The sequence below is a fragment of the Grampus griseus genome, assembly GCF_964374135.1.
Source record: "Grampus griseus genome assembly, chromosome: 18".
Taxonomy (NCBI): domain Eukaryota; kingdom Metazoa; phylum Chordata; class Mammalia; order Artiodactyla; family Delphinidae; genus Grampus; species Grampus griseus.
Window position 1 is genome coordinate 78494879 of NC_139012.1, and position 27503 is coordinate 78522381.

Genomic DNA, 27503 nt, shown 5'->3' on the forward strand with positions numbered 1-27503 from the left:
TAAGCTATGGAACAAGCAGTCTGAAGAGTGGACACTCAGTGTCATGAACGGTATGCATCAGTTTACAATAACATGGGCACAAAAGCGATTGTCGCCTTTAGGACACTAGGGCCATCTGAGTGTCTCACATCCATGCACGCCACGTTCGCTTCATGAATATGCCACAGGTTTGTAGCGGACGTTGCCATTTAATGCCTACAGAGCCTAAAGCTTCCAAAGTGCCTATCTGGCCTGTACATATTTCATTAAAAATAAACTCTATAGAATAAATAAATATATAAAATAAATAAAATGTTGCCTTTGGAATTTCTATAAATAAATTTAACTTTTTTTCTTTTTTTTTTTTTTTTTTTTTAACTAAGAGGTCTTTGCTTTAAATTCACTGGGATGACACCCGTGACAATGAACCGAGAAAGTCTCGTCGGTCAGACCGCACCCTCCTGCCTGTGAAAATGCAGCGGGGCCCCCCTCGGGCCGCCAGCCAGATCCCGATGCGTCCAGGTGTGGCAGCTCTGCTGATGAGGATGAAGGACAAGAGATCGGACGGGAAAGCGCATCTATCCCCACATGCATCGGCTGGTCCTCTCTGCTCCCTCCTCTCTGCAGCCCCACTCACCCCCTCACCCTGCAGCCTCCTGCCCTCTGCTCACCACCCACCCGGCAGCAGTGGGCAGGGGGTCCCGAGAGAGGACGAGCCTGGAGAACAAAATCAGTATGTCCCCTCCACGCCTCCGTCAGACTATGCATGCGACAAAGTTTGGCAACAGTGGAGCTGATGTGATGACACAGCAAATCAATAAGAACCCACCGCGTGAAACCTTTATAGTGGTTACTTTTTAAGGGCTCAAGTGAAGAAACGGTCTTTGTCAACTTTGGCTTAGGATACCCTTATAGAGTTCGGGTACTTTGTCGGGGTCCACTGGTCTGGGTAAAAAATGTGTGAATTTCTGGTGCCGTTTAGTCCTCGTTCCTTCTCTGGGGGTCCCGTCCTTATTTAACGCGACATAGAACCGCCTTCCAGTGTCCACGTGTTTATACAGATTCGAGGAGTACGTGTTATACCAGTTTTCTTCAAACTGTTCTCTGAATACACACTCTTGGGTTAGTTTTTCCTGTTGAAAAACAAAAGCAAATATTTTGCAAAAATTAGCTACTTTCCGTACTGAAAGCAATTGCTACATAACATAACTGGTGACAAAATACCAATTTTAACCCACTTTAAGTGCACTTTGCAAAAACTGCTTACCTCTATAAATGTAACTACCTCCTAATTTTTTTTCATAATGATTAAAGCACAAAAGAGTCTAATTTTTTTCTAGTTAAACTTTTCCACATGCCAATTATCTGAATGAGTCAGTAGGCAAAGGCAGCTAACGCCATGAGCTGTTCCCATTTTCACCACAGCAATTAGGATGGTGACCATCCTGGGGGGAGGGCCTTTTCGAAGAAAGAGTCTCAGACGGCCGCTTCATCTTCAGCGTACTTTTCATAAAGTCCTCGCCACACAGACCAACATCACCAGCGACGTCAGAGATCTGCTGCCCTCTGAAGCAGTGGAGGTTATTCATTACACTAGAAGAGTGGTTTTCAGACTTCAGTGTGCAGAAGAATTACCTTGGGATGCTCTTTTTAAGTGTAATTTCCAATCCCCAACCTTTTAAAATTCTGATCCAGAAAGTCTGGAAATACACATTTCCAACAGGCCTTGTGTAATTCCGATGCAGCCGGAGTCCACACTTTGAGATACGATGCTTTCTATCAGGTCTGGGTCTTCCTGAGTACAAAGAAGCAAAGGCAAACATCCCAGCCCTCCTGTTTCCTTGAACTTAGAAGAACCACCACACACTCCCCCCAGTTTAAAAGCAGAAAGGTTCCACATCTCATAAATGTATTACCCTTCACCCTCCACCAGAGCTTTATGAGAGCCTGGGTTCCCTGGGACCCCATAACCTAGGGCCCCTGCAGCCGCGTGTCTCGAGGGCAGTAAGGACCAGAAGCGATGCACACATCACACCCCAAACCGTGAACGCATTCCAGGCACAAACACGTGCTTCTAGCTGCGCCTGGAGAAGTGAGGCAGTGGGGTGGATCAGCTCCTTGTTCTTCTTCTCACCACGTTGAAACTTTAACATCAGCACCTTCCCAGATGGCAGTGTTAAAAAATAAACACTAAAACGGCTTCTGAAAACATTCCCCTTGCTCTTGCCCACCTGGCCCCTTATGTAAATAAGAAAACCTACAAATACATGTCCACGCAGTTACACACTTGAGGACACAACCTAGTGCACTGATTCACAGCCAGCCCGGCAGAAGGCATCATCTCCAGCTGCCGTGGTCGCGTCGGAGAGCGAGGGTGGGGACAGGGGGCGTGTCAAGCTGAGGATGCTGAAAGCCCGCGGCCAGCGTGAGCTGGTTTCCCCACGTCACTCCTCCGTTCACGGAAGGCTTGAACCACCCAGAAACACAGGGGACCTGTACCTCCTGGGAGCTGCTCTTCTAGGTGAGGAGTCCCCAACCCCCGGCCACCGACCGATACCGGTACTGGTCCGCGGCCTGTCAGGAGCCAGGCTGCACAGCAGGAGGCGAGCGGTGGGCAACGAGCGAAGCTTCATCTGCCGCTGCCCATCGCGCCCCCCGCCCCCCCCACCCCCCTCGCTCGCATCACCTCCCGAACCATCGCCCCGCCCAATCCGTGGAAAAACTGTCTTCCACGAAACTGGTCCCTGGTGCCAAAAAGGTTGGGGACCGCTGCTCTAGGTGATCAGAATGTACTGAGCAGGTTGGTAACAAAATCTTATCTCCTTGGACCAGTCTCTGCTAAGTGAGCTGGAACAAGGGAAAGCAACAAAAGCAACCAAAAGCATCGAGCAGGACAGGATGATGGGGAAACTCCGGGCACCTGATGCCGGGTTTATAGGGACAAGGTGCGTTGCAGGGGGCGAGTGGCACCTGCAGCTCCCCTCACCTGGGCGCTAGCAGAGAAGCCCCTCACCTCCCTCCACGAGCAAACCTAGAAGAAACCCCCTATGCTGGGGAGACCAGGCTGAACGTGATTTCTGTTTCGTCTCCATTAAAGCGGACAAAATAAAAATAGTGTGTTAAAGACTTTAACAGCTATTTCAGACTTTACTTCCATCTGTACAATAAATATTCTCCCCACAGACAAGATTATTCCTGGCTTAAAATGTCTGGTTTGAGTTTGCAGTGAGTAAGTAAATTTTCTAAACAAGCAATGTTCATTTATTTTCTACTTAATAAAGGTGGACCGAAGTAGGGAATTGTAGAGCCTTCAGTTCTACCAAGGAGATGAAAAAAGAATTCAAATTAAGCTTTCTTTTTCTCAGCAGGAAATCACTTTACCTGACAGATACTTGGTTTAAAAAATAAGGCTCGGGCTTCCCTGGTGGTGCAGTGGTTGAGAGTCCACCTGCCGATGCAGGGGACACGGGTTCGTGCCCCGGTCCGGGAAGATCCCACATGCCGCGGAGCGGCTGGGCCCGTGAGTCATGGCCGCTGAGCCTGCGCGTCCGGAGCCTGTGCTCCGCAACGGGTGAGGCCACAGCAGTGAGAGCCCCGCGTACCGCAAAAAAAATAATAATAATAAGGCTCTCCCTCCTCCTTCTGGATCCCAAGGTCTGCCCCAGCTTCTATCTGCTTTGTATACAAGTCGCACCTGCAGGTTCTGCACACCATGAGGGGCCTGGCTTTGGAGCCACAGCCCCTGCTCCAGCAGCCTCACCTGGAGCAGGTCAGTGTCACACCTGAGGCGAGGCCATTACAGGCGCATGGCCGGGGATCGGCACCCAGAGTCCAGGACACGCCCCCAGTCACCGTGGGGGCATGTCAGAACCATGAGTTCAGAACCTCTCAGAACTGGAGCCAACCTCAGCCAAAAGGTATTGCAACTTTCCCCGGAAAATGCCCGAGACAGGGGGGCCTGGAAGGGAGGTCACCTGCCCCAGACCCCGCACCTTCCACTTCTCACTAATGGAGGGTTCCTCCAGACACCCCGTCCGTCCAGGGACTTCCGAGGCCCCTTCCAAAGGGCCGGGAGGGGGGCTCCACGGACCACGTTCCACAACTCGGTGCAGCCCCTCTGATTCTGACAATCACACGTGCTGCCTTTCTTCTTTACCTCAAAATGCAATTTTTTAAAAACACTATTCATTTTGCAGGAGGAACGGGTGGAGGTGGAGAGAAAACAGAGCGTATGCACAGAATTCTGCAGTGGGAAGGACACTGCACGCTAAGACTGAAACACTCATGAGTCCAGTATTGAAGATGAGCCTCAATTCACATGTTTTGGGGGTACTGTCAGTTTGCGGGGAAAAAAAAAAACCTTTTTAAAAAAGTTGAACGAGGTGAGAAACTGAACTAACCTTTTCACTGCTCAGCAAACACGGCTCTGTTCCCCTTATGAGGCTGTTGTAACATCCTTTACACACACAATATAATGCTCTAGGCAATGCGGAAAATGAAGTGACTGTTCCACGGAGGACACTGTCATCTACAGACAGCAGCTTTTGTGATGGTTAAGAGTTCAGTCCTCTCCTTCACGGGAGGGTTGGATAACCTCAGTTAACTAGTTAAATGAGGCCGTGCAGACATTACCTTGCAAAATCCCTGATCCAGTTCAGTCCTGTAATTATTACACAAGGGGTATAACGCCACTCAGAAAAACCTGCAGACCTTAAAAAAAAAATTTAATTTAAATGATCATAAAAATTAAAGACCCTGATACCTTTCTATACCATGTATATGCTTTCAAATAATTTCTTCTTGCTATTTGTGATTTTTGTTTCAGACAAAGGTAGATAAAGCAACAAGATTTACAGAATTAATCTTTATGATTAGACTTTAGTACTTAGCGATAAAATATTTAGTTGAGGTGAATATATTTATGTTACATATTTGTACTCCAAAGTGATTTCTCTAAATTAAAAATAAGAAAGTGAATGCAAACTGCGACGGCAAAAAATATACATTAAGCTGTATTTTTATATATACACAGAGGAGAAAAAACAGTTTCTGCCTTCAAATAAACTATACACTTTAGAATTATAAAACTCAGATGTTTTAAAACTCACCACATGTTTCCAATGCAGACAGTTTATAGAGTATTCCACTATAAAGTGATCAATTCTTCTTTTATTGTATTTCCATGTTTTAATATTTTGGGGGGATTATTTAACTATAGCTGTTTATGGCATACCTATCTTTGAACTGCTGGATTATGTCACTCAGCTTGGGTGGAGAATGTGGATTTAATTCAAAAGTCTCCTAAAGCCCATGCTTTGGAACAAAATCTGGTGAATGTGAGCAGCTATGGAAACCCCTTTTCATTTTTTATCATCAAATTCTGAGCAGTGGGAAAAACTGAAATTAAAACTTCAAAACTTTTACCAAAATCCTATTAAAACCAAAGTATGAGATAATAATGTGAAAATTATAGTATACCCCAGAGAATGTTTAGGAATGTTATACGACATCAACTCATATGGACACTAATCTTAACTATTTGACAATTGGAAAATGTGTAATCCACATGGGCGTTACCATGCCTGACTCCTATCTGTACCCATTTAAAAACTGAAATCAGAAGTTTTCAAAATTTGAGATTCAAGAGTCCTCCTTGAAAATGTATAGACTTATGCTGCCATACATATAAACATATGGTGTAGCTTTAACCACACCATCCAAATGGTTGTTTGTGTTCAACTCAACGGGTTGTTTGACCTCCCTGCATAAACTCACAACACATAAAGCCCAAGGTCAGAAACTGCCTTGATAGAGTTCCCGAACCTTTTGTAAGTTACTGATTTGATGTAATCGCTTGTTCTCTGCCTACCGTTTACCCCAGTCATGGTATTTAAACCTCCCTTAACTACAATTACTCGTAGAGATGTACCTTCCTCATTAATAATCTAGCAGTAAAGTCTTCATGGGAATTGTTGCAAGCATTGCAGTGATTAAATATAATGACGAAAGGATCATTAATAAGAAGCTAGGTATTTGAACGCTTCTCTCCTGGGAGAAGTCCCCAAACGGAAAGCCACAAACACACAGAACAGGCAGGAAGGCACTATTTCTCATTTTATTAGAAGCTCCCTTCGGATCCAGCCCCCTTAAGCCCTCAACACGCCTCACTCAAGGCCCATTTTTCAAAACCTCTTTAAAATCCCTACCATTCCCACGGGCCTGCTTTCATACCCATGATCCTGGCCATCAAAACTGCCACTGGAATTGTGGGAACGGTTGAATCAGTTGTGTCTGGTCAACGTACACAAACGAAGCAAGTGGGCGGGCAACGTCTGTCTCGTCTAATACACAAAAAGGTAAGAATTCCTACGTTCTCTCCACTCCTCCCCCACCAAACCAGACAAAACAAGACAGAATTCAGCTTCGCTCCAGAAGCTGCGTACTTAGGTGTACCTGTGGACTCAAAGGTAGGGCCCAGTCTGAATCTGATCCGGCCTTGGACATCTCCTATGGTGTGGGCTCACCAGCCACATGGTACCCACCACACAGCCAAGGACAGCGCCCGCCGCGTGTACCACAGAGCAGACCAGACAACTTAGATGCTGTCCTTAGCAGCCACCCTAGAAACGGACATTTGTTTAGCAAATCAAGTGAGCTCATAAACTTGCGATATATGTTCAGAGGTGGAGCCCCACAGGGGAAAGAAAATCCTGCCCAAGGTTGAACAGAATTCAAGCAGAGAAGTTTAATACTCACTTTATGAAATATTTTTGCTTCTGCCAATGGGTAGACTGTGCACATTTGGTGCTTCTGCCGAGAGCCCTACAGGAAAAGTTTGTGAAGTTTCTCTTAGGGTCCTAGAGCACAGGTAACATTTCTTATCATAAATGATCATCTGATAAGAGAAGTAAGTCATTCAGTGACCACTTAAAATGCACATCAGAGATTTGCAAAAGCTGAAAACACTTCAAGCTAAATATTACTCTTTGTAAAAACCGAAAGTCGAAGGACAGACCATGGAGGGGAAGTGGACAGCTTCAAGGCTGGGAGGTGGAATGAAGGAAATAATTCCTGTTATTAAGGACACCAGGCAGAGACATTGGAACCCAACCACCGCGTCTGCAGGCGCACCGCAGGAGGGAGAATCGAAACAGAAACACGTACCAGAGATCTTCTACGGTAGACAAAGCAGGCTGAATTCAGGCCTTGAGTGCAGAAATAAAATTAGACCAACTGAAAGATTAACAAAGATGACGGCAAAGTAAGCGCAAAGGCAATTTCTGAAGAACTAAGAGATTCACGGAATTTCTATGGTAAAGGAATGTCAGCCTCCTACAGACACACACAGTGGGGTTGATTAGCCACCCTGGGCCTCAAGTTCCTTCTCTGTGAAGACAGGAGACTGGACTCAGGGATGTCCACGGTCTCTCTGAGTCTAAGGTCGAGTGACCCGGCCTTAGAGCATCCAGTGTGGAGGCCTAGCCACCCACAACGACTTGGGAAGGACGCGCTGACCAGGAAACGGAAAAGAAGCTGCTGGAAGATAGGGGAAGAAACACGTCCAAACGTTCAGCCTCCGTTACCTCTGCAGAGACGGACAGCTAAGTAATGCTTCCAGAAGCAGCCAAGCGGGGAGGCTGCTGTTTCGGGGAAGAAGACACAGCTTCGGCACAAGGGGCCCCTCCTTCCCTCCCTGGGAGACCGATAGGATGTCCCCCGGTGTTGGCCTCACAAAACACAGCTCACAAATGAACGTCTGCCTGACCAACAAACCCTACGTCATCAGCTGCCCGCAGAGGACTTACTGGGAAGAAAAACCAAATCCTGGAGGAAAACAAGAAGTTATCAAAGTCACAGAGTGCCCAGAGCTGGAGGCAAGGTTGGACGTGTGCACAAGACAGATAAAAGGCAATGTTGGAGAGAAGCGACACCAGGGCTCCAGAATTTCTCAGACACCCAGTCACACCCCCTCCGAGGTGCACAGAGGAACCCCGAGTGGGCTCACGAGCACATGCGTGTCTCCGGCACCTCTCGACTCCCCGGGGCCCCCCCTACTGCCCGCCACCAGCTCCATCTGGACTCGCGTCAGCCCATATTTCTCTGGAACCAGACTCTTCCTCCCAGCCCCCGCCTAGCGCTAGAGAAATGGCCCCACGCTCGTGGAAAGTGACCGGTGCTGCTGTCCCTTCCTCACACGTGGGTGGCTGTCCCATTCTCTCGGGGCCCCTCTGCAAATGGCCCCCTTCCAGGACGAATCCCAGCTCACACCGTCGGCCAGTCGGCCTGCTTCCCCGAGGCACCGGAGCCACACACCAACGTGGGCCGCTTCCACAACAGCACCTTCACCCTGAAACGCCGAGTCCGGGGGAGGCCAGGGCAGCGCTGCCACAGCGTAGTGACTGCACCGACATGCAGGCATGAGAAGTCATGCTCACCACCACCACGATGGGAGCTAAGCCCCTAAAACACAGTCCAACTTTTCCATTTAATTAAGTGGGTACAATAGTAACGTGCTGCACTTGAGGAGAAGGTGTATAAAGTTAACCCTAGCAGATGAAGCTCTACGGTTTCAAGTGTAATGCAAGGGGCGCCACAGTTCGATCTGAAGGGAAATGTTTATTTACTTTCACAGACTGTGTCCTAAATCTGAACTTCTGAATTCAGACTTGCAAGAAGCACAGTTTCCGTGCGCCTCCGTGCAGGCGTCTCCTTCTGGGACCACACTTATCCCTGAAGGAGGCGAAGCAGCAGCTGCACAGCCCCGGGGGCCAGGACAGCGCCGGCCGCATCCTGGGCCCCGTCTCCACTGTCCTCGTTACCCTGGTTCCTAGTCCCAGCCCAGCCGGCCTGAGGAGGTCGCCCAAGGCTGCACAGCCCACGAGCCACGGAGCGAGCGGCCCAGGCCCTGCGCTGCCCTTACTCGTCACTGCATCTCCATGTTCAAACCCTTCAGGATGCAAGTACAGGCTTGAACCTTCCATCGAAACACAGCAAACTGAAAATCTACTCAAAGGACAGGGAGAGAAAGAAAAGGAATACAAGCCACCCCAGAGGGTCCAGAGAAAACGACCTGCCACACAGCGACTCACAAGGAAAATGGAAGAGAGGGAGGGAGGGCAGAGAGGAGCCTCGGGCTGGGAGTGGACAGCAAGCGTGCACACGTGCAGGGCAGTGTGGCAGCCACACGGACAGAGCCACTCCCGGCCACAGCAGAGCCAGCCCAGCACGCACCGGGGAGGGTGCCCTTGGCATGACCTTGGCAAGTCCGAGCTCAGAACACTGCACTGAGCCGTGGGCGGTTCCCCACAAAGGAAAAGCAGACTGCAGCAGAGAGCTCTCTGAAAAGTCACAACAAAAGACTGAGGAAGGAGGGGATGCATTTATGTCAGGACTGAAAGCATTCATGGAGCCCTTTGTGGGGCTCCACTCCAAGCCAGAACCTCTCCGTCCTTGGGGAGCCTCGGCGGCGGGATGCTGGGAAGGCAGACACTCTTCTCAGCCGCCTGCAAGGATGCTGCGGGACGCCCAGGTCGATGGACACGCAGCGGACAAGCCAGTCCTGGCAGGGGGCAGGAGGGGGGCGGCCCTGGGGCGAGCGGGTGGGGCTTTCTCTGGGAGGGGGTGTCTCCCGGGCCAGGACACGGGAGCAGCCAGGCTGCAGCACCCCCAGATGGCAATGATGATGACAGTGGAGGACCCTCCAAATGTCAGTGTCGTGGCCTCTGGCAGCAGCTGAGAGAAACAGAAGCAGAGCCAGGACCACTGGGGCTGGAGGGGGAGTAAAGATGGCAGAATCAGGCTCCTCCCGGCAGCCACGGCTCCAAAGCCTGCGGCCCTGAAGCTGCTTTCACGCCAGCCTTTCCCTCCCCGAGACCACCTGCCTACTTTTCTCCATCTCCTCTGTGAGTAATCCTGACGTCTCCTCCCAGGCCAGGGATGGAGCTCCCTCCCCCATGCTCCCCAAGGCCTTTCTGTATACAGTTCTGTCACAACACCAGTCGCACCAAATTATAAGCCTTGGTGTGCACGTCTGACTGCCCCCCGAAGCTGCAAGGTCACCCCAGGAGAAAACAGCACTTACCTGCGCGGGGTATTGTGTGTGGATCGGGGCCCCGAACCGCGGCTCCCGGGGAAACACAGGGTTAGGGTCCTGTGAGCCTTTGCTCGTGACATTTTTGTCAACAAATCAATACATAACCTTGTTTTACGCCTGCTTGTGTTTCAAGTTAATAGTGCTGGCTCATTAGCCGTGGACGCAGGCAGTGACTCAGGCCGACGGAGGCTCCTCTGAGGTCCGCATATCCTCCGTGAGGCTCGCCCAGCCTCCGGCACTTGGGACACCAAACAGCATCTCAGCACTCGGCCCCGGGGGCATTCTAACCAGCAAAACCACCACCAAAAGCACAAAAAACGTGATACCCGTGGCAGAAGGGGCGCTTGCCCAGTGGGAGCTGCCCCCTCGAGACGCGGCTTCTGCCCCTCTGTGCAGGCTGGCGAGCGACACGACTGCAGGGCCACGCGGCAACCGCAGCCAGCAGACAAACGTGCGCGCACGCAGCCTGCGGTCACGAGGGCCACCTGTGCTCCTGGCACCTACGGAAGGGCCGGCCCGTGTGAGCAGCGACACGGTCACGTCCCCTGGCTTTGCGAAAGCAAACGAGTGTGCGAGCGAGGGCAGCCGAGTGTGGCGGGGAGCGTGCGGGGAGGTGGGAAGCAGAAGCGGAAGCCCCGCGTCCCCAGCATCCAAGCAGCGGCCTGGCTCTGCGTGCCCGACAGACGACCCTCTGCAAAGAGGCGCGATGTGCGCGGGGTGCAGGGAGGGGCGGGCCGGAGACCCCGGACCCTAAAGACAGACCCTCCCTGCGCACTGAGCACAGCCCCGGGTCCTGGAACCATCATCCCCTGCCCGCCTCTCCTGCCACACGGAGAGGGCCCCGCCCGTGAGCTTCGACCATTAAACCGGGTCCTTCCCGAAGCCCACGAAGACCTGTGCTGGGTGACTCCAGCCACCACTAACTTGCGAGGTTTTCCACGCACCTCAGACCGTCAGGGGAGGCAGCTCCCATGCTTCACAACGTAAACGTATGTAAACTCAAATAAGAAGGTATGAATTTAAAAGATGATTTTCCACTAATTAACGGCCAGGAGTATAGATGCTAAGGAAACAAGTGAACCACTAAATAGAAACTAGTACTAGAAAGAGACAATTGTTTCAAAGTCCTATCTGTGAAGGGGAGACTACAATCCTGCTCTAACACGGGGTTATTTCTGGCAAAAAAAAAAAATAATATATATATATACACATATATCTTTTATTCACAAAAACGGCTGGCCACTCATGCACATGTACCCGGCAAGATTTACCAATTCACCTAGGTTCAAATAGTAAGTCCTTACGTACTCTGTGTTACCTTGACTCAGTCGCTAAGCCACTAAACTCTCATTCCCGTCACCTCTAGAACAAGGACACTATGAACGAAATCAGCTCACACAGCAGATGCTCTTCTGAGGCGCTGCCCTCCTGTCTTCAAAGTCACCACCTGATCCTCTGAACGCTGGCAACTACACTAGCAATTGAAGGCCTTGCTCTATCACCCGAAGTATCTATTTAAAACCGCCCACTTCCAGAGCACGCCCGCCATCAAGGAGATTACTGCACAAATGACCCTTTACAGGAATGACATTCCTTGGAGACTCGACCTACAGGACACGCCTCACCATCCACCATCAAAGTCATCTGAACTGACACAGCAAAACGACAAACTGCTAAGTCCAGTGTGGACAGGCCATCGGGTACGGTGTCCTGTTCCGTAACACACACGTTCACTCTGCTTGTTCCAAAGCCCCTCACAAGGGCACCGCAGCACCTAATGCAAACAACAGGGACCCTCCCTGCCAGGGCCTCCCAGCCCCAGGCGTTTTCACAACTGGCACCTACGGATCCCAGGAGGATAAAGGACCAAATCTGGGGGCAACAAGCTTCCTGGAAGAGCGTTTTCTCTGACCCTTCATTTCATGAAAAAGTAAAGGGGTCATTTTAAGGCCACTCTAGACCTTCCAGATGACCGCGCATAACCACATACTGCCGCCCAAGAATGTGCGTGTGTCTAAAGTTACCTTCAGCGCTAAGCAGTACAACTCTCACCATCAGGGCTACCGGGAAGAGAAACGACATCCTTGGAACGTCGGTGAAGGTCAGGTGACACCTGGCTTCCCAGTAATTCGCCCCGGAAGACACGGGGGGAGGACCTCCTCCCCCAGAAGCCCTGGGGGACAGGTGTGCCAAGCTCAAAGCCCGGACACTGAGGCAGCATCTCAGCCATCACATCAGATCCACCCTACTGCTTCAGAGTCTATTGGTCTTATAGTCCAGTGTGAATTTTAATATAAATATGTTTTGAATTGCAGTTGCCAAAGAGGCATAAGGGGTTCGTGTTTGTACATATTCAAATAAGATAATAAAAATAATCTAAGGCAAATGGGGTTCTGAGGATCTGAGATACTTCACCGTTTTCCTCTTACAGAGGTAGACATACTCCTTCATCCTGGGCCCCCTGCTGCTGCGCCCACTGTGGAAACACCGCACACGTGGAAACACCGCACACGTGGAAACACTGCACACGTGGAAACACCGCACAAGGGGCGGCTCTGGCTCACACACGTTCACCCAGTCCACAACTGCCCCAATGCTTTGGGCTTTTTTAAGTTCCTGTGCACTGGAAACACAGTCCAAATCCATCACACCTTGGTTACTGATTACACGGACTCACAGAAACCGAATCGGGCCCAGCTGTGTCTCTGGAAACGGAACAACAAACAGCAGCACCTCTGTCAGCGCGGTGGCCAGGCCCCCTAGAGCTGGTCTGAGTCCTCGCTCTGGCCCACCGGCCCCCGAGCTCCAGCCTCGGAGCAAGTCACCCCACCCCCTACCCTTCAGCCGTGACAGTTAAGCAGGGTCCCGCCTGTGGAAGTCCAGGACGGTCAGGTGGGCAGCGACATCCTGGGCAGCGCTGTCCACGAGGGCATGACCGGCTGGATAGCTGGGGTGACAAACCCTATGTGCCAGCTGCTCATGCAGAGCCTTCAGGAAACATACAGACTGTAAAGACAGAGTCTGTCTCCTAAGAACTTAATCCAGCGGGAAAGACCAACGGGGAATGAAAACTCTGGACAGAATACAGTAAGTGCTAACAGGGATACAAACCAGAAATCCATGTCATCCTTTTCACCATGTTTACAGATCCCATGCTTGCTTTCCTGTATCATTAGAATTTTAGTGACTGTGCTACCTTTTTTTAATGAAAAGGTCAATATCTCTCATGAAATGCAGGCTCCTTGAAACAGATTAACTTTTTTTCAAGGCATTCTTTTTTAATGAGATATTTATTACAGTCAATTATTCTTGACACACTGAAGTATCTTGATGATACTCGGATAATTAAGATTAAGACCCTAAAAGTAACTGAGCCTTACTTCTAGTCTCTTTGATAAGAACGAAAGTGACAAATGTAAACTAATACTCTAATCCTCTGCCCAAGTGTGCACCCAAATGAGTGTGTATGTGAGAGATCTAATACCCTCCCTAAATTTCACCCAGGCAGGATATTCTAATCTTTACATTTGAAACATTATGTGCCCTTCCTTGTCTGCCCTCCCTTTTCTGAGACTCCTATTCATCCCTCAAGACCCAATTAAGTGCTCCCATCCAATTTCCCCAAGGAGTTATTTAAACACTCTTCTGGACTCCCAAGATACTTGTGATTCCTCTAATACAGTGCATATCACATTGCACTGAATTATTTGTATCTCTCCTACCAGATTTTGAGATATTTGTTGCACTGTCATGCACTTAGTACAATGCTGGGCACATCGTAGGTATAAATGTTTGTGAACAAATGAGCAAATGAATGGAGGCATGGATGAATGAACACATGAATACAATAATCAAACTCCATCCCAGAAGTAGAACAACTCAGGTTTTCCTTGAATCATATAATGATACACACCAGCAATAGAGTTTTTCCTATTTCCACAATCTAATAGGATGTCACAATCCCACATGTTTTTCTGAAGAAGTATTACCCCATTCACCTCTGGCCTTTTAGATCTAATCCTAATGTAAACTTGGAAACAAAAGATCTACATAGATGAAAAGAGAAAAATAATCCCCAAAATACATTTTAGATTAACTTTTGCTACATTTACACATTCACTTACTTTATAAAAGTGATGGCTGTTTCCCCAAATCTATTTACCTTCTTTCCCAATGAGATCAGTCTTTGCAAGTTTTCCCCAATGTTTAGAAACACACCTTTTCCACTTTACGGAGCTTCACACAGCTTCATACAAGCAAACTCCTCGGGCTAGTTTCCAGCGTATTTAATAACAGTGTCGTTGTCTGTTTCTCTCTTTCCTTCTCTCCATCTCATCAGGATGAAAAGGGGACATGTGGGTGTCCCCCCCATTCTCACTGCCACGCCAGGATGACAAGCACAAACGCAGTGGAAAGTGATTCCTGGCCCCCGAGGAGATGGTCTCCCCCACGCCTCCGCACACCTGCATGAGGTACGGGCCACGGGCAAACCAGGCCGGCTGCTGGGAACAGATGGTCCTGCTGCATAACATCATGCCGTAGAGCACCCTGTGGGCCAGGCAGGCAAGACTCGGGAGCGAAGCCTGCAGAGTCCTGAGATCCAGAGCAGGAGCATTCGGGCCACGTAAGTCCAGCCCTTGGTTTCGCGGATGCGAGGAACAGGCAGGGCACCCACTGATGTCCTGATGCCCGTCCCCATTCTCCCCCAGACACCACCTTCTCCAGACTCGGCCACGTCCCCTGGGGCTGGACATTCGGACGACGCGTTACAGCCCAGCTCAGCACGAGGGTGGCCGGGAGGAACTCCTCCCTCCAGCAGGGCCCTAGGGACACAATGACCTCAAGGGCTGCACCTCCAGGGCCAGTGAAGCCACGAATGAACCCCGACTTCGATCGCCTTCAACCCAACATGTGCGGGGCTCGGGCTGTGGCGGGGCGGGGGGGCGATATTCAAAGGAAAGCTGCAGCCCAGGCCCTCGACACGCTGGGGACGCGGCCACACCGGAAGTGTACATTCCTCGCGTGAGGACGGAAACACAAACAAAGCATCCCCGGGGCCCAGAGGCCAACACAAGAAACGCTGACCAGAAACTAGGGTCCGAGTTAGGGGCGTAGGGAAGGTTTTGCAGAAAAGGCAGCATCTTCACGGAATCTGAAAGAAAGAAGGCTGCCTCCGCGGGCACAGGGGGGAGGGGACGGCAGGGCCGGGGCCGGGGCCGGGGGGTGGGGGGGGGGACCTGATGGCGCGGCCCAGCAGCCCGCCAGTGTCCGCAGAAGCACAACGAGGCGGACGCGGCCTACACAGGGACAGGGACACAGGCGACACAGCAAAGCGGACCAGCAGCGTGGTTCGGGGAGAGGACACAGCAAGACGGGGGGCTCGGCCTGCAGAGGCTTGAGGGATCCGAGCGGGAAGTGGCCCGTGTCTGGGTCTGAAGGGACCCTCCCATTGGGGTGGGGAAGGGGACGAGCGTGGAGGCGGGAGAGGCTGGAGCAGTGGAGCCGCCTGAGACGCTTTCCCACGGCGCGGAAGCGGCCCGGTCACGCCGGCCTCCCAGCAGGGCCCTCGGGTGAGAAGGGACGGATAGGGAGAGGGCCCTGTCCCAGCTCTGCTGGGTGCAGGCGGGGCTTGAAAGGCCTAAATCAGGCAGCAGGGCCTCCAGTCCGGCTTCCCTGCCTCCCAGGAGACGGCCTCCCGGCCTGGCTGCCACCCCGCTGTCAGCGGGTCTCGTCCCAGCGGGGCTCAGATGGGGCCACAGGGAGGAGGGCGGCATTAGGGAGGGGGCCGGCGGCCCCCGGAAGTGCCCCTGCGCCAGGCCGAGGCCTCACGGACGCAAGGCCATCGGCTGTCCGCGTGGCCCGAGGGCTGAGGACGAGCAGCATGGCCTCTGTCTGCTCACTCATCGCTGCCTTCCAAACACTTTGCCTTAAGGCGTGTTTCATAAAATAACGTAACATATACGAACTATGCGTTCCATATGCAATTTTCAAATAATTTAAGATGCAGTGTTGAAATCCACACTCAAAACACCTGGAGGCCACGGTGATAACCTACCGTCCCTTCCACCCCCCACCCACAGAAGGTCAGACTGCGACCCAACACACAAAGCCTTCTGCTGAGCCCACCTGTGACTGGCTGAATTAAATCCACATTATGGACCTAAAAGTGAAGGGAAAAGTGAGGGGTGACAAAAGGAGAACATCACTGAATGTTTTAAAAATCTAAACGCTTCCTTACATCTTGAATCTTTGCACTTAAAAGCGTTGACGAAGATAATTTAGGAAGTAAATAACTTCATCTAGACCAAGAACTGTGTTTACAAAACTAAACTCAATCCTATGCTTAAAAACCTATTTTAAAATAAGCCTCTCGAGGAAGCACTTTTTTCAAAAGACAAACGTCTAACAAAAGCAATCAATCTTACATTCAAATTTTACCAAAGCAGAAAAACCATCCTTGTGTCATGAAACATGGTGGGTGTTATATTCAAACTATACCATTTATTGTCTCCTGGAGTTTCTGAGTAAAAGTTGGATACTACTCCCAACCCTTGTGTGTGTGTGTGTGTGTGTGTGTGTGTATTTACTAGTATATGGATTAAAAAAAAGGATATCTAGAAAAAATTTCTCCTGATTCTACATAAAAATGGCCTTCACTTCTGCCAACAGAGGACTCCAGAACTTCTCCCATTCTGAGCGTCTTTTAATTTTCAACTTTTTGTAGATTCTAGCCAAAGTTCTCATATTGCAGATAACATGGATTAAATCCCCATTTGACCACCAATAATGGCAACAAGAAACCGAAGGCTGACTTCACTACAAATCTTTTGTTGAAAACTCAAGTTATATACAGTAACTGATAACCTAGTATTCACACTCATACCTTTAGCAGAAATGTGTCCAGTTCCTACTGTGCAGTAAAGAGATACAAAGTCTGCCCCTCCTCTCAAAGCAGAAGCGGGGGACTCTCGTTCATTTCTGCCCTCCCAACCCTGGCACCTAGAGCCGTGCCTGGCGGGCTACAGTGAGCGCTCTTCTTTGCCTCACCCAAGGAGCTTACGACCCAGTGGAGATAGGAAGTAAGACCGGGGAAGGAAGAAACTCCTAACACTTGCAAATAATTATTATATTTTTATATTCTTATTCACATACAAGAATATCTGACAATAATTTCCATCTCCCTTCTCTCTCTACATAATGAAAATTTTATGCAGCTCAGAGAAAGGGTTTATACTCACTGCATGGTCTATTTCTAGTTTTAATTACAATGCTTGGCAAAGCTTGGAAGATCATTTCAATTCGTTTCAAAAATAACTCCCATTCAATACAAGAAGATGGGATTTTTCACAGTTGTGAATTTTTTATTTCCTTGACAATGAAAATGGCTTGGCATATAAATAAAGCATTTGCTTAGAAACTTTAGTCTCGTGAAGATCCAGGGCTGATATCTATTAATAAAAATGAAGTGGTTTTCTTCAAAAAGTGAAAACCTACACTCCCCTTCCCACCACTGTTTCATTTCTATTTATAAGCTAGAGAAAGAGCAGTTTCCGGCAAACGTGAGTCAGGAAGGCTGGCAAGGTCTCTACGGTACTTACTGATCCGTACAGCTCCCCTTTCTCATTCATGCCGAGGTAGAGTCCGCTGTCCACGCCTCGAATGCTGACCAGGCCCACCGCTATACTGATAAACTCCAGGATGCCTGTGAGACCAACAGCAGAGGGAGACAGGTCAGAGCACAGAGCATCTCCCCTGGAGCGTCCACATCCCTGGGAGCATCTAAGAGGAAGGCCACACCTTCACTCGAGAAGTGTCTTCTCTTAAAACCACTGCCCCAAAGAATTGATTTTTCAACTAAATTTTATCTTACAGTAATGAGACAAAAAAACTTATCAACACAACACGTAACAAAATATTTTTTAAGTAAAAAAGCTAGCATTTACATAGATATGGTGAGAAGTGACATGTCAGTAAACCAATGCACGTGTTCTAATTAACTTAAAAGAGTATAATGTATGAGAGAAAACTTACTTCCACTTTAAAAATGTGAAATTAAGTATCTGTGTATGGCCATGGATTGGAAAAACAAAATTCTATTCAGAGAAGGGTCTATGCCCCTCATAATAAGAATAGGAGATGACAACCAAAGACTTGTCTGGTTTACACCGAAAGTTATCCAGCTCTCTATTGTATAACTGTATTGAGCTCCATCTGGAAAACTAAAAAGCCCACACATATCCCAAATATTTCTGCTTAAACAAAGTATTGATTTTCACTGTGCTTATCTAAGCCCCAAAGAGACAGTTAAGCAATTAAGATAACACAATATTCTGGGGGAAAAAAATGCTGATTCCAAAAATGCTCTTGATTTAAAATAGGCGTGGAATACTATATCCCAAAATCAAATCAACATAACGATCTTCTTTTATTTCCTTCTTCCACCTTGCTTACCTCACTAAGAATAACAATACCTAAGCTGGGCATAAACCCAGAATTTTGTGGTCATACAGCAGCAGTTCCAGGTTCTATAACCATATTGTTGTTTTAACATGATTACCCAATGGTATATTGGGACGATGCTAATATCACTCATGCTCGACCATTTTTTCCATTTTGTCTTAAAGTGCTACACGTTGTGTAAACCTTGTATGAACACATACCAAATACTGAGTTGTTTAAAATATCTCCAAATATTAAAAAACTTACTTACATTTAAGAATTTAGAAAGAAACTAAGGGTAACCCTGGGCTAGAGTCAGTCTCACGTGACTCATAGAAAAGCACTTACATGTAGTTTTAAACAATTAATTTTGCAACTCTCGCAAAATAGACTGTGTTGCAATCACAAGAAGATGTGAACTACATAAATCTAATAAAGCAAAGGTTCCAAGGTGACGGACAAAGGGAAAGAGATTTCTTATAAAGAGGTATTCCTAATTCTGTTATCAGCACAAAATGCAACAAATATTTTGAGCTTACAGTTTACAGAATGTCTATCTGGACCTGCAAAACTATGTATTTTAACAGAATGTGAAATAGTGTGTGAATAAATATAAAGAGAAGTTACAAATTGAGTTCTGGATCTGATAACCTGTGACTCTCTAGTGAAAAATACATGTGAAATAAGTTCATTACCAGCCATCCCTACCTCACAAACCTAATGGAAAGACAAATAAGGCAGTAGTTCCATGAGAGTCATTTCTTGTGAGATGCACATCCTTATTGATGAATCATTTTATTTCATTATACTACGTCTAACTCTTATGATTAAAAATAACTTATGTTGTAGCATTTTATTACCATAGGAGTCACACACATGTGAATCTCTTAGCTACCTGAAAACACACAATATAAGTCATTGTTATCCTGAAATAGTATAAGGAATTCATTAATGTCCAACTTTCATTGTAAAATGAAAGCATTTGGCCCCTTTGCATCTGACCGATTTAATACACCATGTCAATAAAACTGAAAGTCATAAAACTAAAATAAACAATACTTGCACCTTCTAAGAGGGTATCTGATGATCTTTCTCTTTTCCCTAAGCAGGAGGCAGCTCTGAGACTATTAACTGACATTGCCCATCAGACCTAAGAAAAAATAAGTGCATGTGATCTCGCAAAACCATGTAACTGGCTGGTCAGCAGAACATCAAGTAATAATATCAACAGTGACAATCCTAACAACTGGACTCCTCGAGCATCTAGTCTGTGCCCAGTGAGAGGCCTGATGTCATTCAGCCCTCAGAACAGCCCTAGGCATTACCATACGCTAATCTCCAGATGACACGTGGGGACAGTAGGTTCAAGGATAACTTGCCCCCAAGCGATCAGACTCCAAAGCCTAGGTCCTTACTGACTAGGTACACCTTCCCATCACTTTTACCTTTTCTCACGGATCCGTGATTTCTGTACCACTTTTATATAGTTACTCCCTCACTAGTGACTGGAAGATGTTACCCAGGTGAGACTCTGCAGGCCCAGTGCACAGGACTAGAAGCAGAGGAAGTGAGGGACACGTGAGCTCCTGGGACCGTGCTCTCATCACACAGGACTTGGGAAGGTGGGCACCTGTGTGTGCACACTCTTCGCACGTTGTTCTTTGTGCACATGGGTTTTTTTCTTTTTAAAGGACTTAAGGTCCGAAACGATTATTATACATTTTGGAAATGAAGGTAGTAAGACATCTATCTTGTTATCTCTTCCTGGCATCAGCAAGATATGCACTCACTCATTCAGTCAGCAAACTAAGGAGTGACTGTATTGTAAGCCGAGCACCATGCCCTTTGCTGAGGGTATGGAGATGAACAAGGTCTAGCCTACACCCTCAAAGAGCTTCCTGTCTAGTGGGAGGAAGGACAAATAACCAGATAAATGTAATAACAATGTGGGAAATGCGGTGAGAGGCAGGTGTTCAGGGTACGCTCTGGGCGGCTCACTCAGGCTGGACCAGGAGAGCCAGAGGGGCTTCCTAAAAGGAATCGGGCCGAGACAAGCCTCCCAGGCGTGCTCCACATGAGAAGGGGCTACATCTAGGGACCCCAGGTGGAAAAGGTTTCATCATCTCAAACCAGCACCCCTATCTCTGCAGCTCCTTGAGAAGCAGAGACCTCGAAAGAGCAGCCCAGCTTTTTATGGGGTCACCTCACGATCCGAGGGCAAGCAGAACTCAGAACGCCTGAGTCACAGCCGTTCCCTCACGTGCAGAGGGGGCCAAAGCTGCGAGGCCAGAAAGCCCTGACCACCTGAACCAGCTCCCGCCCCCCGCAGACTGCAATCCTTATCATCCCTGCTACCATCGTGTCCACCATGAACTCTAGAACCTCAACCAGGTCAGCTAACCTCTCCCTGGGCCTGAGCCACTGCCGAGCAAGTGATCCCAACCGCACTGGTCTGAGCGGGGCCGCTCCCCCAGTGGCTGTTCACGTGGGCGTGAGGCTCGGGAAAAGCCCAGAAGAAGGCTTCTGGGTAGAAACGGTGACAGGCTTCACCATCCACAGGAGAGGAACGGAGTGAAGGAAAGAGCTAGGAAGAGAAGAAGGAGGAAAGGGAGGGCGGGAATGGTGGGGCTGTGCCTGAGATTGAAGTGTGGCCCTCACATGTGTCCCAGGGTGGCCCAGCTCTCTTAGGCAGGTCAGAAGGGCCACAGCAATGGGCAGTGATGGAGCGGCCTGGGAAGCATGAGGTCAGTGACAAGTGGCACCTGGCGATTCCCTTTCACGGCAGGCAACAGTTCCAGTGAGGATGCACTCACTGGGCCCAGGAAGCCTGACGGGGTCTGGTGGGGTCCACGGTCATCTGTGATCCGCAAGAGGCCAGGTCAGTTCCTGGGACCACTGCAGGAAAATGACCTCAGCAGAGCATCATCCTCGCCCCGGACTCACTAGGTAGCAGTGCTCAGCCCCCAAGCTCTGTTCACGTGGACCATGACCCCAAAGCTGGCCCAGCTCCCAAGAGCCCCTCTGCATGGGCCTCACCTCCACGCTGGCCATGGGAAGTGGGAGGGCCAGCCCAAGCAGCTCCACTCTGGCCCGTGTTAAACAACCCTCCAGCCTAAAAGCCCCCAACACTTAACAGAGCTGCATTCTTCAGAGGACAAGAATGTGTGCAGGCTGTGGAGAGAGGCCTGACACAGGCTTTCGAAAATAGATTAACCGGCCCGCGCCCCCCCCCCCCCACACACACACAGCTCCCTGCTGGCCGGGAGAATCCCGCACCAGGGTTGCCAAATCAATCAGCTCAGAGCCCCAATCCCAGCAAGCCCGAGTCTGCAGCAACTTGAGCAAATCCCAGAGTTCATGTGGGAAATGACTAGCTGAATGGGAGCCATAACCCCACTGATTTTTCGAGAATCTGAACCTATCCTGAAACAGCTCCTTAAATAGGCAGCCTTTCCCTTACTGAGATATTGAAGAGCCAGATACCCAGAACGGCATTGTTTCAAGTGCGAAACCCTGGAAGTAAGATTTTTTTGAACCCCTTTCTTTTTAAAGTGTACTGTTATCATGTTTCTCCGCCCTGGTACAACTTCACCTGACCCCTGGACCCGGCAGCCCCAGCCGGGAGCCCTGGTCCTGATGCAGGCGGCCTGGCGGAGCTGCACTAGGGCCGGAAGACGCCCGGCAGGGACGCAGGCATCTCCGCACCAGGCCGGGGTCACCCCGCTCAGGCTCCTCGTGCCAAGTCAAATAACGGATCAGGCCCGACGCTCACTTTTTTATTATTCCACATTACCATTTCCTCAATTGATTTTCTGCTCACTTTTTCCGTCTAGCAAGTGCTCTAAAGAGGAAAAAAAAAAAAAGGAAACGAACCGTCTGGCTCCCCTGGCCTATCACCCAGAGATACGAGTGCCGGTTCCCTTTCTCCAGGCTGGGCCTCAGCTCCACGCCAGCACCCCCGAAAGGAAAACAAAGAGCTCCCTCTAGGTCCCACCTAAGTTGTCACCGCGCGGCTCCTGCTGGGACAGCAGTAAGGTTCCCCCCCCCCCACGACCCGCACCGCCGCCGCAGTGCCACCGCCACGCTTGCCAGCAGCTGCGGTCACCTGCAGCTGCGGGGGGTAGCACGTCATTTTCCCCGCACGCTTCCTCCTGCCTTTCCGTTTCAGGTAGAAAAGGCACCTTCTGTTTTAATCAGGGTGCAAACCCCCCTCGCCCCTACCCACAGCTACTCTTTCCTATGGACTCGGAAGAGAAACCGGGATTGCATTCGAAGTCCCCAGAGCGCAGCGGGCGAGGAGGGGGGCGCACGCGGGGGAGGGGGAGGGCCCAAGGTGAGGCGGGGGGGCGGGGGCGGGAGCGCCAGGTGCGACGGCCGCAGCCCCGACCCGGGTCCTAGCGCCCGCCCTCCCCCTCCGGCGCCCCGGGCGGGGCCGGGAGGCAGGGTGGGAGGCTCGGCGGCGCGGCGCTGCAGAGGTTGCTAATATTGGGACCTGCCGCAGCGGGAGACCGCGGCACTGCTGTCACCCCGGGAGCGCTCCTCCCTGCCACCGGATGGAAGCTGAAATAAGCCTCCCGCCTCGCCCTCCTTCCCCGCCCCCACTGCGCACACCACCCACTCAGCCGCATCCAAACCCGGGTGAGGGCGCGGCGAGCGCCGGGCGCGCCCCTCCCCCGCAGCCAGCTCCCGGCCGACCCCCGAGCTCGGGCCGGGCCCCCACCCCACCCCACCCCACCCCCGGCCGGGCTTCCGCTGCCCGGCCTCCCACCCAGCACTACGCCTACCAGCCCGCCGGCAGTGCCGGGCGGACAAGGAGTGGACGTGTCATCTCCGGGGTCGGAGGTGGGGTGCCGAGGCCGGGTTTTTGTTTCACGGTCTCTGTTCAGCCACCGTGCCAGCGTCCTTGCCGGCTGACCCCAGAGCGCGCCTCTCGGCTCCCCGCTTTCCGGTCCCCGGTCCCCTTCATCCACCCTGGTCCCTCTCTGTCCCCGTGGCGGAGTCACCGGATTCCTAATGACTCGGCTGCGTGTAGCGAACGTCCTACACGAAAGGTGACTGCGTTTAAAAAAAAAAAAACACCCACGGTGGGGGCGGGGTGGAGGAGCCCCAACCGGAGCTTCCCCCCCCCACTCTACGCGGGTCCCGGGCGCTCCCGGCCCGGGCTCGACTGCACACCAGGCCGCCGGCCGCACTCGGGCGCCCACCGCGGGCTCCCCGGGCCGGGGCCCAGCCACGCAGGGCGCGGAGAGGGGCGCCGAGCCCCGCTCGGCAGCGGTAACAATGGCACGCGGCCCCCGCCGCCTGCGCCGCCCTTTGTCCCCCTCCCTTCCCCGCGGCTCCCGCCCTGCCGGCCGGCCCGACCCACCTCCGGCGCCGCGAGCCCACCGCTCCCGAGACCCGGCTGTGAGCGTCGAAGGAGGGAGAAGGGTCCGAGACGGGACGGGGCTCAGGGGCCTCGGCCCCGCCACCGAGTCCCCCGCCGCGCGCGCCTCCGGCAGCTCCCACCCCGCGCGCGGCCGCGCTGCCCGGGCGGCGGCTGGATCCGCTGGACCCGCACTCACACGCGGCGAGCGCGAAGGGACGCGGCTCAGGCAAAAGGAGCCCGACCCCTAAGCGCGGCCGCAGCGCGCCAGCCGGCCGGGCGCCCGGGACACAGCGGTCCCCGCAGCCGAGGGCGCGCGGGGCGGGGGCAAGCCGCCGAACCCGAGCGCGTCTAGGACCGCGCGGAGTTGGCCGGCGGCCGCCGAGTGGCACCTGCCGGCCGGCGCGCCGGGGACCCGTCTGGGCTCGGCGCCCCCGCCCACGGCCGCCCCGGGTCCTGCAGTAGCCCCGGGAGCGGCCGCAGAGAGCACTTTAGGAAAGTTTCGTCCCCGCTCCGCAGCGGCCAGAGCTGCCTCCGCTTCTCTGGGCTACGTTTCCGTAATTGAAAGCTGCAAAGCAGAGAAGGGAGGCAGCCCGCCGTTCATGCCGGTAGGTTCAGTGCGGGGTGAGCCGAGGCAGAAAATCCCGGGGCTCGTGCATCCGGGACCAGCCCCGTCTCAGGCCCGAACCGTCCTCACCTCCTGCATCGTCTGCGGCCCACGAACCTATACAGATAGTTTAGATCGTGTTCAACATCTGGCGTTAAAGCTTGAGGAAAAGAAGTCACCACAGGACTTTGTTTTTACGACCTAGTTTAAGTGTTGTCAGGTGGGTTTACTCAATAAGTTAACTCCTTCCAACAGTCTGGTTGCCCAAACGCCCCCCTCCTTTTTTTTTCTTTTTTTTCTTTTTTTTTTTTTTTGGTAAGTAAGGAGAAAACCCGAGTCGCCCCTCCACCATCAGTTCCCCCCACCCCGGGACTGTGCTCGCCGAGTCGCTGCTGTCGGGCTCAGGGTGGCCCAGCAGACACGTGTGTGCACTCATTAAAGGGGGCAGTCACCAGCCCTCGGGTCTGCAGCTATCCATGCTGAGTCACAAATACCCTCCTCGGGAAATGAAATCCTCGGAATGCCCTTTAAAATTAGCTCGCAGCTTTTGCACGGGCGCACACACTTACACCAGAGCCACACAGGGCTGCACGCCATGGAAATTACAAAGCACAGGGAATAACTCGTGGCTGGATGGACAAACGCCCCTGGTGAGCGCCCTGCCCCTTCCCGAGTCATTTTCCCCCAGTGCCTCTGCAGCCCAGAGTCTAAAATACGACTTTAGTCCTCTTCCCAACAGAACAATTAGCAACCTTCGGCTAAAGGGTTCCAGACCCTCACGGTGGGAGTAAGCAATACGCTTAATTTAAAATTCAAGCAGGATACTTATTGGAGGAAAAAAGGGAAGGGGCAAAAACTTCATTTGACACAAGATGATAACTGCCTTCAGGAAAATGCATTTTAAGTTCTCAGTAGTTAATCATTAAAGCTTTAAACTCGTGGAATCAGTCCGTTCAAAAGAAACTTCCTAAACCCGATCTTCCCGTGTATCTGATGCAAAAGAACTAGGGGCTTGTGTTATATTTATAAATCACGCCCTCCTTTACAAAGAAAAAAAAAAAAAGGCCTTTCAATGTAGACCCGCATCAGTGCCAGCGGCAGATCTGCAATTCCGGAGGCTTCCCTCCCCCCACCCCCCCCCCCCTTGAGCTAGCAAGACAGAGACAGACGGAGACAGAGAGAGGGAGAGACCCCTTCCCGCATCCCCCGCCCAGCCACCTTCTCGGTAGTTACAATCCGAACATGCCAGCACGGACAGTAAAGGGTTAATGGTGTACCTACCGAATCGGCTGTGGTCTTTCCTGGTTCCCTGGATAGTACCATTGGGGAAGATTTCTAAGTGAAATCCAGTCCTGCAGTAGAGCTGCCTCCGCCTGAGAATCCCCTTTAAATGATCCAAGTCCGTGACTGCAGGTCCCCTGGGAAGCCCCCCTGCTTCGGACTGACCCAGGTGGTCACTTAACAAAACCGGGCTGTCCGCCGGCAACACGGGCACATTCCCAAACGGTGCCGCATCCTGCACACCGAAATAGTTCCCAACTTCACCTAGGGGAGCCATCAGAAGACTCGGCTTTCGGAGCACAGCGATAAACAATAATGATGGTGCCAACCCAGGAGCTATTAGGCGAGGTATATCCAACTCCCCTCCCTTACTGCAGTTGCAGAGAGAGAAAAAAGGTCCTTTTCTTCAATCCATTAAATGGATAAATAAAAGTCATCTGCTGCTTCACTGGCACAGGTTCAAGGTCAAACCACGGATAGTCTAAGAAGCCACCACTTTATACTCACACACTGACATATTGATAAACGTATCTATGTATCTCTACAGATAGATTCCCCGGCTCTCAGCAGGCAGGAAGGTCTTCATCCCATCCGACCGTAATAAGGAAAAAAAATCCGTAGTTTCTCCATTTGGTTTGAGATCAGAATGACCATAGCAACTTAAATGCCTAGGCGTTATTATAGGGGGTTTTAAGATGCACGGGCTACGTCAGAATTTACGGATCCAGGAAGGCATGCGCCGTTTTCACTCTAACCGACTCTGCAGATATCAGCAGGAATCCTTCAAGGGGAAAAAAAAAATCTCACGTTGGTGGCGGCGACAAATCTGCCCCCGTCCTCCCTCCAAAAATGAGAATAATGGTAATAAAACAAAAAGAAGGAAAAACTTTAGGCGTCCAAAGCTGGTATCCAGAATTCTCCAGGGGCTCGGCAGGCGTCCATTGGCTTAGCGCGGGCGGCGGGCGGCGGCGGGAGCGAGGGGCGCCGCGGCGGGACCCGCGTGCCGCCGGCGGCCGCGAACAGGTGTCGCCGCGGGCGCGGGGCGAGGTGGCCGGCGAGCGCTCCTCCTGCGCAGCCCCGCGGCGCGCAGAGTGGCGCAGGCAGCGGCATTGGGCTGGGTTTAAGGTAGCGCCGCGCCGCCCGCGCTCCCCGCGGTCCTAGCGCCCGCCGCGCCCGCCGCGCTGCGGCAGGCCCCGCGCCGCGTGCCCGAGCGCGGGACCGGGGGCGCCCCGAGCCTGGGCCTCACAAAGGGAGCGCGAGGCCGGAGCCCCGGGACTCCGGGGCGGCCGCTCTCCTGCGGAGTCGAAGCCGGGAACCGAACCCTCGGTCGATGCGGTGGCGGAGGTGCAGACTGAAATCGGGAAACTAGTTTTCACTTGGGCTCTGATGCTACTTTGCGTTATGAAATAAAACTTAGCTGAGAGTTGGAGGGAAGGGGGTTGGTCTAATGAGCTTGAACAGACACCGCAGTTCCTCTCTCCTTCCTCCTGCAGACACACAGGCGCAAGCTGTGCGGCAGGTGAGACGGGGGCGTGCACCCAGCCCCCTCCCACGCGCACACACAGGCCGCTGTGGCCGCGCTCCCGGTCTGGTTCGGGGCTTCCTGGGCATCTCGGGCCGGCGCTGCGTTTAGGTCCCGCCCCGCGGTGCGGCCGGCTGGGGGGCGCCAGAGCACCGCCTCTGTCCCCGAGCTCGCCTGGCGCGCGTCTGCGGAGAGTCCGGGTGCAGGAGCGCGCGCCGGG

At 51.7% G+C, this 27503-nt stretch overlaps 1 protein-coding gene across 2 annotated transcripts; it reads right to left on the reverse strand.

The window, feature by feature from the left end:
• FGF9 (fibroblast growth factor 9) lies at positions 1-26038 on the reverse strand (the record flags this gene model as incomplete). 2 transcript variants are annotated; one of them, XM_082675833.1, is made up of 3 exons in its annotated part: positions 1-1112; positions 17671-17774; positions 25762-26038. In XM_082675833.1, the coding sequence occupies 3 exons, from the start codon at positions 26036-26038 to the stop codon at positions 867-869; spliced, it is 627 nt and encodes a 208-aa protein (XP_082531959.1). In that variant the 3' UTR covers positions 1-866. The 2 variants fall into 2 exon arrangements, with proteins under 2 accessions (XP_082531959.1, XP_082531960.1); XM_082675834.1 differs by lacking the exon at positions 25762-26038 and adding an exon at positions 23877-23983.
• Between the last annotated feature and the right edge of the window lie 1465 nt (positions 26039-27503).